The sequence below is a fragment of the Petaurus breviceps genome, unplaced genomic scaffold (genome assembly GCF_028583685.1).
Source record: "Petaurus breviceps papuanus isolate PSGF00001 unplaced genomic scaffold, PetGlider_PUasm1.0 174, whole genome shotgun sequence".
In the NCBI taxonomy this organism is placed as follows: domain Eukaryota; kingdom Metazoa; phylum Chordata; class Mammalia; order Diprotodontia; family Petauridae; genus Petaurus; species Petaurus breviceps.
In genome coordinates this window covers 26,243,215-26,255,920 of record NW_027185761.1, presented here as the reverse complement: position 1 = coordinate 26,255,920, position 12,706 = coordinate 26,243,215, and the positions used below count along the sequence as shown (strand labels likewise).

Sequence of the window (12,706 nt, the reverse complement as noted above, 5' to 3'; positions counted from 1 at the left end):
AGAGAGAGAGAGAGAGAGAGAGAGAGAGAGAGAGAAGAAAATAGGAAAGAGAAGGGAGGAGACAGATAAGAAGGAGCTGTAAGATGGATTTGAATCCAGGTCCCAGGCTGCCAACTTGTTGAACTCCTTCCTCCTCCCCACTGCCCACCCCATTAGTTTTATGCCAGGTGTTTCCCACACCAACTTTAGCTAACACAGGCTGCACCCATACCATCTTGCTCTGCCCAGCACTGAACTTGTGCTCACCTGCCAACTCTTCCCTCCCTCAAGCGCAAGAAGGCACAAGATATAGCAAAACAAGAGCCCGTCCCTACCGGCCCATGGCTCCCCCAAATCCATAGTCAGTGATGTGCTCTGTGGGGGACTGGAGGTCATTCTTGGAAGAGGCCTTGTCATCCAACAGGGGCCCACTGCTGGCTTCACTGTCAGCCTTCTGGCTCAGGCTGTCGGAGAACGCATCATCCCTGGGAAGACCAATGGACAGGAGTCATGTTCATGGAAGGGCAGATGCAGCTGCCCCAAGATATCCCTGAATGCTGCTTATCCAGAACTTGCTCCCCCACCTGAGGGGAAATCAGATTTCTTTCTTGCCCACTGTTGCACCTGAGCTAGTTCAGGTATCTGCTACTCCCTTTGTCCTTTGCTTTGGCCATTGACAATGCCTTTAGCAGTTTCCCTGCCAATAAAGGAACTCCACCAGACTTTTTTTTTTTTTAAAGCAATTGGGGTTAAGTAACTTGCTCAAGGTTACATAGCCAGCTATTTCTGGGTGTGGTGCTGAGTATCTGAGCCCAGATTTGATCCCCAGGTAATCCCGACACTGGAGCCAGTGTGCTTACTCGCTGTGATGCCTGGCCACCCTACTCCACCAGACTTTTGTTTGCCACATTTGGACCTTTTTTTCCTCACACCTGAAGAGCCAGAACACAACAAGATACAGAAATTATGGCAAGGGGAGAGAGAGGACAGGACTGAGTAGATCTTTAAAGTCAGGGTGCTGCCTGGTGAGCTGGGTAATCATATGGGATATGGCTTCTGGCCTAGAATATTGAAGGGAAGAAGCTGGAAGCCCCCATTCCCTATCTTTCCACCCAGGACCTGTCCTTGTATTATACTCATTTGGATTTCAATCTTGTCTCTTATCACTCTTGCATTAGAAGATAAATTCCTGGCAGTCAAGGACTATACTATTTTTCATCTTAATGTCTCCAGTACCTAATATTATGTCTTAAATGTTGGCACAGTGGATACAGCTTAAGATTTGTGGTTAGGAAGACCTGAGTTCCAAACCTGCCTATTTAGACGTACTCAGACACATACTTAGTCATGTGACCCTGGGGAAATCATTTAACCCCTATCTGCTTTATTTCCTTTATCTGTAAAATGAGGATAATAGTAGCATCTACTTCCCAGGTTTGTGGGGAGGATAAAATGAGATATTTGAAAAGCACTTTGTAAGTCTTAAAATGCTGTATAAATGCCAGATATCATGATTATCACTATCATAATTTATTACTATTACTTAATAAGTGCTTACTGAATTTCATTAATTGAAATATGCAGGAGCAGAGTATGGCTTCAATGAGCCTCCCGTTCCCCTTTCAACAATCTTGCTTTTTCAGCATCTCTCAAGTATCTGGTGCCCTTCCCCAGAAGACACCACTGTAGACTATCTGTACTTCAGACCATCCACCACCCCCATCAAAACTTACCTGTTCTGGGTCTTGTCCCTTCAGACCTTACTGGGAGGGAGACTGGGAAATTAACTTTATTTAAGGCATTAAAAGCTGGCAAAGGCTTAATGTGGCCCCTCTCCAGGGTTACATTTACATTTGGACAGGATCCCCAAGATTCCCTAACAGTGAGCATGAATGATGTGGCTGGGCCACGCAAGACATATTTCTCAGGATTTTTGTCATTCTTTAAATTCCAACAAATAAGCATTAAATGCCAGGCATGTCTACATTGAAATGCAATGAGCCTTAAGGCTTATTATTTATAGGGTATATGCTAGGGTCAGGAGAAAACGATAAAAAGGGACACTTGACACCCTCTTCCTGTCCAGTTCTGAGAAGACAGCACCAATGTGAACTTTCCATGCACATGATTGACAACATGGATCTACAGCTTGAAATGGCCTTGGAAGAGTCAAGGATGGGCTAAAGTATACAGCCAAGGACATTAATCATTGTGTCTGTACACCTAGAACAAGAGAGTTGTTTGAATATTTATGAAGTATATCAATGTTAAAGGAGAAGATCTCCCAGTCATTGGAAATAGGGAAATGTTCTAAATGAACTTACTCAATCAGGGTAAATTAGGGAATGGAATCCTGGAGATCAAAAACTAGGGACATCCCAGTAAGAATCAGACTAATGCAGGTTAAGGAGGAAAGGATGATCTCAGTCCTCTCTCAGGTGGACCAGGCCAGGTAGTTCCCAAGCCTACTCACATATCTTGTACAACGATGTACTGGTGGGGGATGAGCCCATCCACTCCGTTGTGCCGGCCTTCCCACCAGTCTTCAGAGGCCCGGTGGTATAGGAGGAGCGAGGCCCCCTTCTTAAAGGACAGCTCTCGGGGGGACCGTCCCACATAGTCAAACTTGGCAATAGCTTCGATCTGCTCCACATCTGAAAAGGACAAGAAAAAGCAAATGTGTCAATGGAAATTATGTGTGGCCTAAGGAGGAGCGAGATTAGGGGCTTCCAGCTTAAGAGACAGACAGGCAGAGCAGCATAGATTTAGATTAGGAATGAAGACATCTGGTTTCTAGTCTCAGCTCTGATAAGTTCTGTGTGACACTGGACAAGGAACCCAGACTCCCTGGGTTTCAGACCCTCAATCTATAAAACGGTGATTAATTTTAAGTATTTCTGTCTCGAGGCTTTCTCTTCTCCAATACATCCTCCACAACCTGCCAAAGTGACTTTTGTAAAGCACAGTGTTATGCCCCTCCTCAGAACTCCAACATCTCCCCATTGCCTTGAGGATCAGATACCAGCATCCCCACTTATTTTTTCTAACCCCTCTAGGCTTCTAGGCTCATAACTCATTACTCTCCTTCACCCAAATCTCTGGTGCTGGGTCCAGTCAGGTCAGCCTTCTTGTTCTTCTTCATACCAGACACTTCCATCTTCTACTCTCCTTTGCACTGGCCATCCCTTGATCCTGGGATGCATTCACTCCCCATTTCCATCCCTTGGAATTCCCCTCTTTCCATCAAACTATAGCTCAAGCTTCTCCTTCTACAGGAAGCTGCTTCCTGATTCTTCCCCAGCCCTGCCCTGCCCCAGATGCTAGGGCTTTTCCCCACAATATTACCATAATGTTTAATAGATTTTGCATAGATGTTTTCAGAGAATAAATTAGCCCTGGGGAGTTGCTGTAAAGGTTCTCCCTTCAAGCAGAGTCTGGAGAATGCTGAGGGGCTGTGGAATACCCAGATGCCTTAAAGGAATGGGTTCATAGATGGACCCCACCTTTGAGATCACACTGTCATATCCTCCCATTTCACAGAGGAGGAAAGCAAGGCCCCACTTGCCCAAGTCACTTGGTATGGCAAATGCAAGATAACAGGAAATAGTTGATTTCTATTCCTAAAACTCAAGCAGAGTGTGGTTAAAGTCCTATCTGGACCTAAGCCTTTCTCTGTCCACTCTTCTACCTCTAAACACTGGTGTTTTCTTTCTCTTTCTCCCTCCATCTTCTCTCTCTCTCTCTCTCTCTCTCTCTCTCTCTCTCTCTCTCTCTCTTGCCCCGTTTCTCTCTCTTCTTCCTTCCATCCTTTCCTTCCTCCCTCCTGTCTCCCCCCTCCTTCTCTCTTTCCTTCTCTCTCTCTCCCTCCTCCCATGTGTCTGTCTATACCTATGTCTCTCCCATTCTATCATCATCTATGTGTGCCTTTCTCCTCTGTCTTCTGACTATAATGTAGAAATGACATATTCTTTAATTTTTTTGCATTTCTGAAATAATTTTTGTTTCCTCTTCTTAACTTAAATAGAAGATATGTTCAATGCTTCATGTTACCCCCTCTCTGCAAATTAAACTCTTTTTTTCTAAGGTGGGCATGGTTCTAGATTGCTTTCTTTGCTTCCTGAATCAGTGGTCCTTGTCATAAAAAGGCTTTCTACCCTCACCCTAAGACCATCTTTCTCAATATTCCCTAAGTGCACACACGTGCACTGCCTAACAGATCTCAATATTTTAGCTGACCTACTTCCTAGTAGCAGTGTGACAAGAATGAGAAGAAGTGCTTTAGAAATGGATGTGAGCTTGTTAGAGGAAAAGCATGATATAAAACCAGGGCGTTGTCATTGCAGCAAGCTCCCTGCTAGGCAGCATGGCTGGGGACTTCTGGTTGATCAAATATTCTGGCTGATAAAAAAAAATCCTGCAAACATTTTGGAGAACAATATGGCAATATTCATTAGCATTGATTCCCCAACAGGGAGGTTTCATGGGCAGCTAAATGGTGCAGTGAAAAGAGTGCTGGGTTTAGCATTAGGAAGACTCATCTTTCTGAGTTCAAATCTGGCCTCAGACACTTACTAGATGTGTGACCCTGGGCAAGTCACTTAACCTTGTTTGCCTCAGTTTCCTCATCTGTAAAATGAACTGAAGAAGGAAATGGCAAACCATTCTAGTATCTTTGCCAAGAAAACCCCCAAATGGGGTCACAAAGAGGTGGAAACAAAACAACAATGCCAAAATTCAGTAAGTCACAAAACTGATCATATCTTTCAACTAAATGTTTCTATTTCTAGGGCTCTATGATAAAAACATTAGTAAGGTAGGGGGCGATGGGGAATAGAATATCTGATTACCTCTAATTTGTCCTGTTTTAATTTCTAACATGATAAATATCAATAGGTATAACCCACATAAATAAAAGCTCTTGAAGAGAGTCCTCAATAATTTTTAAGAGTATGAAGGGGTCCTGAGACCAAAAAGTTTGTAAACCCCTAGTATACTGGCTAGAGGGTTAGCCCTGAAATGAAGACCAGGATTAAAGTCCAACCTCTGAGATATACTGCTATGTGACCCTGGGTAAGTAACTTAACTTGAAAGTGCTTTACCAGCTAGAACTCAAATCAGATTCTCATACACCATTCATGTCTGCCTTGTTAAAAGCTAAGGGTTATGGGTAAAATGTTATCTGTCCTTTTATATGTTCAATTTGATTGATTTTTGTTGGCATCTATGTTTATGATAATTTTTTTGGAGGGGAACATAGGATTATCCACTTTCAGAGAATTCAATTTTTAAGTTTGCTGAGCACTATTTCTAAACTGGACGTCATATTCCAGCTCTGTACCTTGAACTCAATCCCTTTAACTCCAAATGCAATGCTCATTCCTCTATACAGGGGATCTGAACCCAAGGTTCATGAAATGTGTGTGTGTGTGTGTGTGTGTAAGTGCCTTTGAAACCTTGGGCAAATCTCTTTGTCTGAGCCGTCTGTTTCTTCATCTGTAAAATGAAGGGTGTTGGATTAGATGACCTCAAATGTCACTGATTTAAATTGAAAGGGACTTTAGAAATCATCTAGGCAAACCCCCTCATCTTACAGATGAGGAAACTGATGATCAGAAAGCTAAATGACTTGTTCAACTCATTTACTTATACAAGTAATATAGTCAGAGGAGAAGGATGTGAACCCAGGGCCACACTCTAAAGCAGTTCTTAACCTTTCTGATGAAGCCTACAGACGCCTTTTCAGAATAACGTTTCTAAGTGTGTAAAATAAATTACATGGAATTACAAAAGAAACCAATTACACTGAAGTACAGGTATCTATCTATCTATCTATACATATACATATATGTATACACACTCACATATATTTCATGGACCTTGGGTTAAGATCCCCTAAGTAGAGGGATGAGCACTGCATTTGGAGTTAGAGAGTTAAGAGTTCCTCTTAAGTCACTAAACTCTAGTCGTTAGTTTCATAATCTATTTGAGTAACTGATATCAGGTTCCTTATAGCATTTCTGTTATTTTTAAAAAACTTTTAATTAATTAATTAATTTTTGCTTTTTGGAAGGCAATTGGGGTTAACTTGCCCAAGATCACATGGCTAGTTTTTGTGTTAAGTATCTGATGTCACATTTGAACTCAGGACCTCCTGACTCCAGGGCCGGTGCTCTCTATTCACTGCACCACCTAGCCACCCCCCTTATAGCATTTCTAATCTGGTGATACTATAATTTCAGCTCTGATATTCCATGATTCAAACAATAATGCATATTTTATAGCATCCCATGATTTACCAAGTGTTATTTATCACAATAACTTTATGAGGTTGTTGTACAAATATTTTAACTGCATTTTTTTTTGTAAGCTGTGATTTCATTGGTGCAGAGACATCCTTAAGAGGAAACTCTTTGTACCAATGCAGATGGCATCTGTCTGGACAACATCTAGTCCTAGAGAGTTACCTGGGGCACCAAGGGGTTAAGGGATTAGTTTAGGGTCACACAGCCAGTGTAAATCAGAGGCTGGACTTCATTCACACTGTTCTTTCTCCAAGGTGAGTCATCTAGCCACTGTTAGGCTGCCTCTACCTCATTTTACAAATGAGGAAACAGAGAATCTATCATTTTATTATTTGATCATGACAGATGGGGAAAACCAACCTCAAAAGAACAGATTAAACCAAAGAAGCAGCAATGGACTCTTTGTGTTAATTGTGTATAACCTGCCATTGCAGGCACTCATATGCAAATGAAGTATGCATTTCAATTAGCAAAATGTCAGCCTTTCAGGAAAGGGACAGGCAATCTCCAGGACCCTGCTTCTAAATAGAAGCACCCTAGTGGAAATCACAGCTTGATATTCCAGAGAGAACTCTACAATCCCCCAAAGTCCCCATTGGAATAAGGCACACATCAGCCACCATTTCCATCTTTACAGCTTGAGGTGCCAAGCGCTCACTCTTTGAGATCTCTTTGTTTTCACAGATTTTCACCCAGTCAGTTAATATCTTCTCATGATCATTCTCTTGAGACAGTCACCACTGGCAGGGGCAGAAGGTCCCCACTGCCCACAGGACCCCATTTGGACTCCTTAGCTCGGTATTCAAAACCTACCCATTTTGTCATTTAACCTCCTGGACCCTAAGTTACCTCATCTGTAAAATGAGGACAGTGCACTAAATGACCTTTTGGTCCATTCCAATCCAAGATCTGTGGTCCTAAATGCCAAAATGCTCTCCACATAAACTCTTTGCTCGAACCATTCTGATCTCTCACAATCCCCCCAACATTCCTTGTGCATTCCCATCTTTGTTTAAGGTGTCCCCCAGCCTAGAGGCCCCTTTCTCCTGCTCTCTACTTGTCCAACTCTGCTTGTCCTTAAGGGACCTGTTCAGGTTCTATTTCCTCCCTGAAGTGGAGTGATGATGGAGTCTCCATACTGGGACTCTTAAGCTTGTTCATATGCTGGCCTTCCTAGGCAGCAGTCTGGAAGCCTATGGACTCCTTCTCAGAATAATTTTTAAAGGCATAAAATAAAATACATGGAATACAAAGGAAACCAATTATACTGAAATACAGTCATCAAATTATCTTCTTAAAAAACCCAAATTGACAGATTCCGGGTTAAAAACCCATGCTCTCCAGCAGAGGTGTCCAACATTCAGCTCACAGTCGCAACACTACTCCTCAGGGCACAGGAAGCAGGTTAAAATGTAATTAGGGGAATATTTGAGAAAAGAAATAAAAATGAAAAAAAAACACATAGAGAACATTTTGTTTTAAAACTGAGTCAAAATGCAGCCTGCTGGGATCATTATGTATGGTTTAATGGCCACTGTTTCTATTTGCTACTACTGCTCTAGGCTATTTTTTGCAAGCAACATATATGTGTGTGTATGTATAAATATGAAGAGAGACAGAGACAGAGACAGAGAGAGGAGGAGGGAGGGAGGAAGGGAGTCAGAGAGAGTCAGTCCCCTTCCTTGAGAACAGGAACCACAAGTTGGGTTCTTCCCAGATTCTTCTAAGGCTTCGTCCACTTTTCCCAATTCCATTATCAGTTCTCAGTTTGGTGCTGTTCTTGATGGCCACATTCAGTGATCAGGTGATGAAATAGAAGGAAAATCCACCTATTATCACCTCCCATCTCTGAGCCTTTGCAGAGGCTGTCCCTCATGCCCAAAATCTACTTCTTCTTCGCCACTACCTCTAGAATCCCTAGCTTCCATAAAAGATTTGATCAAAGGCTACCTCCTATAGGAGACCTTTCCTTATCCCTGAAGGTGTTACTATTTCTCTCTCCAACACCCCCCCCCCTTACCTTGTATTTATCTTGTATATATTTTGAATTTACTTACATATCTATATGTTTCCTCCCTAGCAGAATGTAAGCTCCTTGAGGGAAGGCGCAGCTTCCCTTTGGCCTATATATTCCCAGTGCCTAGTACAGGGCCTGTATTGTAGGTAATTAATACATGCTTGATAACTTTATTATTTAATTAAATATTAATATTAAGTAAATGCAAAATTAGGTTAATGTTAGATAAAATATTAAGTAAACCAAATGTAAATGTTAAGTAAATTTAAATATTAAATGCTTGATTGACTTTTTGATGACCTGTCCCTCTCCCTATCTTACTCAGTTTCTTCAATTAACTCACTCTGTGATCATGGGTAAGCCCCCTCTCCTCCCTTGTCTCTTCTGTAAAGCCAGAAGGAAGGAAGATGTGATTTCCAAAGTCCCTGACAGCATTCACATTTCATGAATCTTACTCTCCAAAAGAGGAGTGTCTGACCCGTGTTCAGCAAGGATACCATCACAGCAGCTGGGTCTGATGCTTTATTTAGTAAGATCGTCTTTAATGGAGAGCAGCGATGAAACAGTTAAGCAGGCTTCTTCCCCTGGCTGCCTCTCTGAGAGATGTTTTTCTATCATCTTCTGAAATTGGCGAAGCAAAAAATAAAATAAACTAATGGAATGACAGCACAGCTAAGTGGGCCAAATTAACCGAGATCTTTCAATAACCATTACATTTCCGTTAAAATACAGTCGACTTTCATTCCATCTGCTGTCGCCTTGAAGAGAGTGTGACCTACCTTTCTGCCTAGCAACAGAGCCAGAAGAATAAGTGGGTCTGCAAACCATGGCAAGGAAGCCTGGCTGTCACATCTCAGGCCTCTGGGAGAATGTTTCATCTCCAATGTTTTCTTGGAACCAGGCGCTCTGTGTTAGTAAATCTCTCTATACTTAGAGGCATGCAGGAACAAGGGGGACCGAGGAGGCCCTTTGGGGCTTTAACCTCTGCTTCCCTTCCTCCTCCCGCCCTTGGCAATCCTTGGCTCTTGGACGCCAGGCTGGAGGCTGGGGTGGGGGGTGGGGTCTGGTAATACATGAAGGGAGAAAAGAGCTGGAATGCCGGGATGAACAAGAAGAGGAGAGAGTCCAAATACACATGCACGTGTAAATAGGATGTAATGATGATAGCAAACATTTCTACGGCACTTTCAGGAGGTCAAAATGCTTTGCATAGATTATCTCATCTGTCTTCATTAAAGCCCCGTGATATAGGTGTATTGTTCTTTACTCTTGTGCCCCATTTTACAGCTACAGAAACAGAGGCAAAGAGAAGTTAAGTGATGTGCCCCTAGTCATAGCTAGTGAGTGTCTGAGGCAGGATTCAAGTACCAGTCCTCCTGATTCCAAGTCCAACACTATTTACCTTATCATATTGCCTGTAGGTATGCTAATAATATGGGCAGATGGTGGTACACTGAATAGCTTGGGCAGCATGGTGGATAGAGTACTGGGATTCTGAGTCAGAAAGACTCATCTCCCTAAGGTCAAATCTGGCCTCAGACATTTACTAGCTGTGTGACCCTGGGCAAGTCATTTAGCCCTGTTTCCTTGCCTTAGTTTCCTCATCTGTAAAATGATCTGGAGAAGGAAATAGCAAACCACTCTAATATCTCTGCCAAGAAAACCCCAAATGTGGTCAGGGAGAGTTGGACACTAGTGAAAAACAGCCGAACAACAACAAAATGCTAATATGTTTGAGTGTGTGTGCCTACACACACTCTAGGCAGCAAGGTCCTTGAGGCAGGCTCAATGAATCCTTTCATTCAAAGAACATTTGTGAAGTGGTTACTATGTATAAGAAGGGCCCTGAATTAGGCACTGGGAGTAGATATATACAAAGATAAATAAGACACAATCCTTGCCTTCAGTGAATTTATAATTGACTAGTACAGATAAGGAGAATTACAAATAAGCCTCTAAGTTGTCAAGCAGGCACCAGTCTGTCCCACTCCCTTTCTCACTGGGAGTAGTCTATACCAGTCATGGTGGATAGAAAGCTCTGGGCTCAGAGCAAGACCTGGGTTTGAGGACCTGCTCCAATATATACTGACTGTGTAACCCGAGGCAAGGCACTTAACCTCTAGGAAAGTCATTAAGGGTAAATGGCAGAGGAGATGCTGACAGCACTGGTAGAGAGAGCTTCCTGACCTGGGCATTCCCTACATCAACAGAAATCACCAGTCTGGACCCTAGCCAGTCTCTTATCTTCAGTCTTTTTCTCTCTTCTTCTCTTTCCACCATGTCTTACACCTGCTCAGGTCTCTCTCCCTCCTTAAAGAAAAACAACAAAACTCACTTGATTCTATTACTTCTTCTGGCTGTCTTCCTATTTCTCTCTTCCTCTTTGTGGTTCAACAACTTGAGAGAGCTGTTTACACTCACTTTCTCAATTTCTTCTCTTCTCACTTTCCTCCAAACCCTCTATCTGGCTCCTAATTTCACCATTAACTAAAATCACCCTCTCCAAGGTTACCAGTGCTCTCTTCATTGCCAAATCTAATGGCCTCCCCTCCATCCTCCTCACCCTCCTTGATCTGTCTGCAGCCTTTGATTACCTTTCTAAGTTCTCATGACACTGCTCTCTCTTACCTATCTGCCACTATCTATCTGATGATTCCTTACCCAGAGTTACCAGGTGTTGGCACAGTTCTTGGCATATAGTAAGCACTTAATGAATGCTTGGTAACATGCATACATTAAGCGCTTACTATGTGCCAGGAACTGTTCTTGTGATGGTTCTTCATCTATATCATACCCACTAAGCATGAGTAAATCTCAAGGCCCTGTCTGAGGCCTTCTTCTGTTTTTCCCATGTACTTTCTCATTTGGTAATATCATCACCCATGCATTCAATCATCACCCCTCTGAACACAATTCCCAGATCTATATATCCAGCCCTAACCTCTCTAGGGAGCTACAGTCCTATATCGCAAACTATCCTTTGGGCATTGTAAACTGCATGTCCTGTAGGCATCTCAAGTTCAACAGGTCCCAAAAAGAACCAATTATCTTTCTCTCCAAGTCTTCCTCTCTTCCAAAATTCCCTGTCCTGATGGAGGATGGCACCATCATCCAGTCACCCAAGTCTATAACTTCTATGGCATCCTCAACTGCTCATTCTCACTTAGGGTATTAATCTAACCCATTACCAAATCTGGTCATTTCTACCTTCACATCTCTTGCCCCTGTCCCCTTGTCTCTACTCACAGAGCTGTGCCCCTAGACCAGGCCCTTACTGCTTTTTGCCTGGACATTGCAATAACCTTCTAACTGGTCTCCCTGCCTCAAGATTCTCTCCATTCCAATCTCTCCACCACTTAGTTGACAAGGAGACTTTTCTTTTTCTCTTTTTGGAGGAAAGCCAAGGCAATTGGGGTTAAGTGACTTGCCCAAGGTCACACTGCTAGTTAAGTGTATGAGGCAGGATTTGAACTCAGATCCTCTCGACTTCAGGGCCAGTGCTCTATTTTCACTGCCCACCTAGCTGGCCCCCAAGGAAACTTTTCTTAAGCACAGGTCTGATCATACCATAGACTCTCTCCACTCCAATCTCTCCTCCATTTAGTTGCCAGGTGATTTTTCTTAAGCACAGGTCTGACCATGTCATGCTCCTCCTATTCAATGACTTCCAATAACCATTGGGACCTTATTGCCTCCAGGATCAAATATAAAATTCTGTGTTTGCATTTAAAGGGGCCATAATTTGGCCTCTTCCTACCTAAGTCTTTTTATACCTTATTCCCCTATGATCCAGTCACACTGTCCTGCTTACAGTACCTTGAACCCAATAACTTGGCAATGGCTGTTCTCCCCGTGCAGCTAGGTGACACAGTGGATAGAACCCTGGGTGTGGAGTAAGAAAGACCCTAGTTCAAATGCAGCCTCAAACACTGTGACCTTGGACAAGTCATTTAACCTCTGTTTGCCTCCGTTTCCTCAACTGTAAATATGGCAATAAAAACAGCACCTACCTCACAGGGTTATTGTAAGGATCAAACGAGACAATATTTGCTTAGCATAGTGTCTGGCACATAGCAACCACTATATAAATACTAGTTTACTATTATTATCGCTATTGGGCCGGCTCAAATCCTCTCTTTTGCAGAAAGCCTTGCCACACCCTCTCCCCTTCCCAGCTACAGGTGCCTTCCTTCTGAGAACACCTTCCAGCTACTCTCTATATGAACTTTTCATGTGCCCACTTATTTCTATATTGTCTTGCCCATTGGAATATAAGCTCCTTGATGTCAGGAACTTGATGGCAGGTTGTTGTTTTTTTCCCTGCTTTGTTTCCCAGTGCCCAGAACAGTGCCTGGCACATGGTAAGTGTTTAATGAATGCTTCTTGATCACACACACACACATCTACA

General features: G+C 42.8%; 1 protein-coding gene across 5 annotated transcripts in view; it reads right to left on the bottom strand.

The window, feature by feature from the left end:
- The window catches only part of SRGAP3 (SLIT-ROBO Rho GTPase activating protein 3), a 299,497-nt gene that overhangs the window by 14,119 nt on the left and 272,672 nt on the right, over positions 1 to 12,706 (bottom strand). For all 5 annotated transcript variants that reach the window (XM_069084036.1, XM_069084033.1, XM_069084034.1 and 2 more), the window contains 2 exons: positions 2,453 to 2,633; positions 315 to 464 (listed from right to left, as the gene is read on the bottom strand). In XM_069084036.1, coding sequence (XP_068940137.1) covers positions 315 to 464; positions 2,453 to 2,633 — 331 coding nt within the window. The remainder of the gene's footprint in view (positions 1 to 314; positions 465 to 2,452; positions 2,634 to 12,706) is intronic.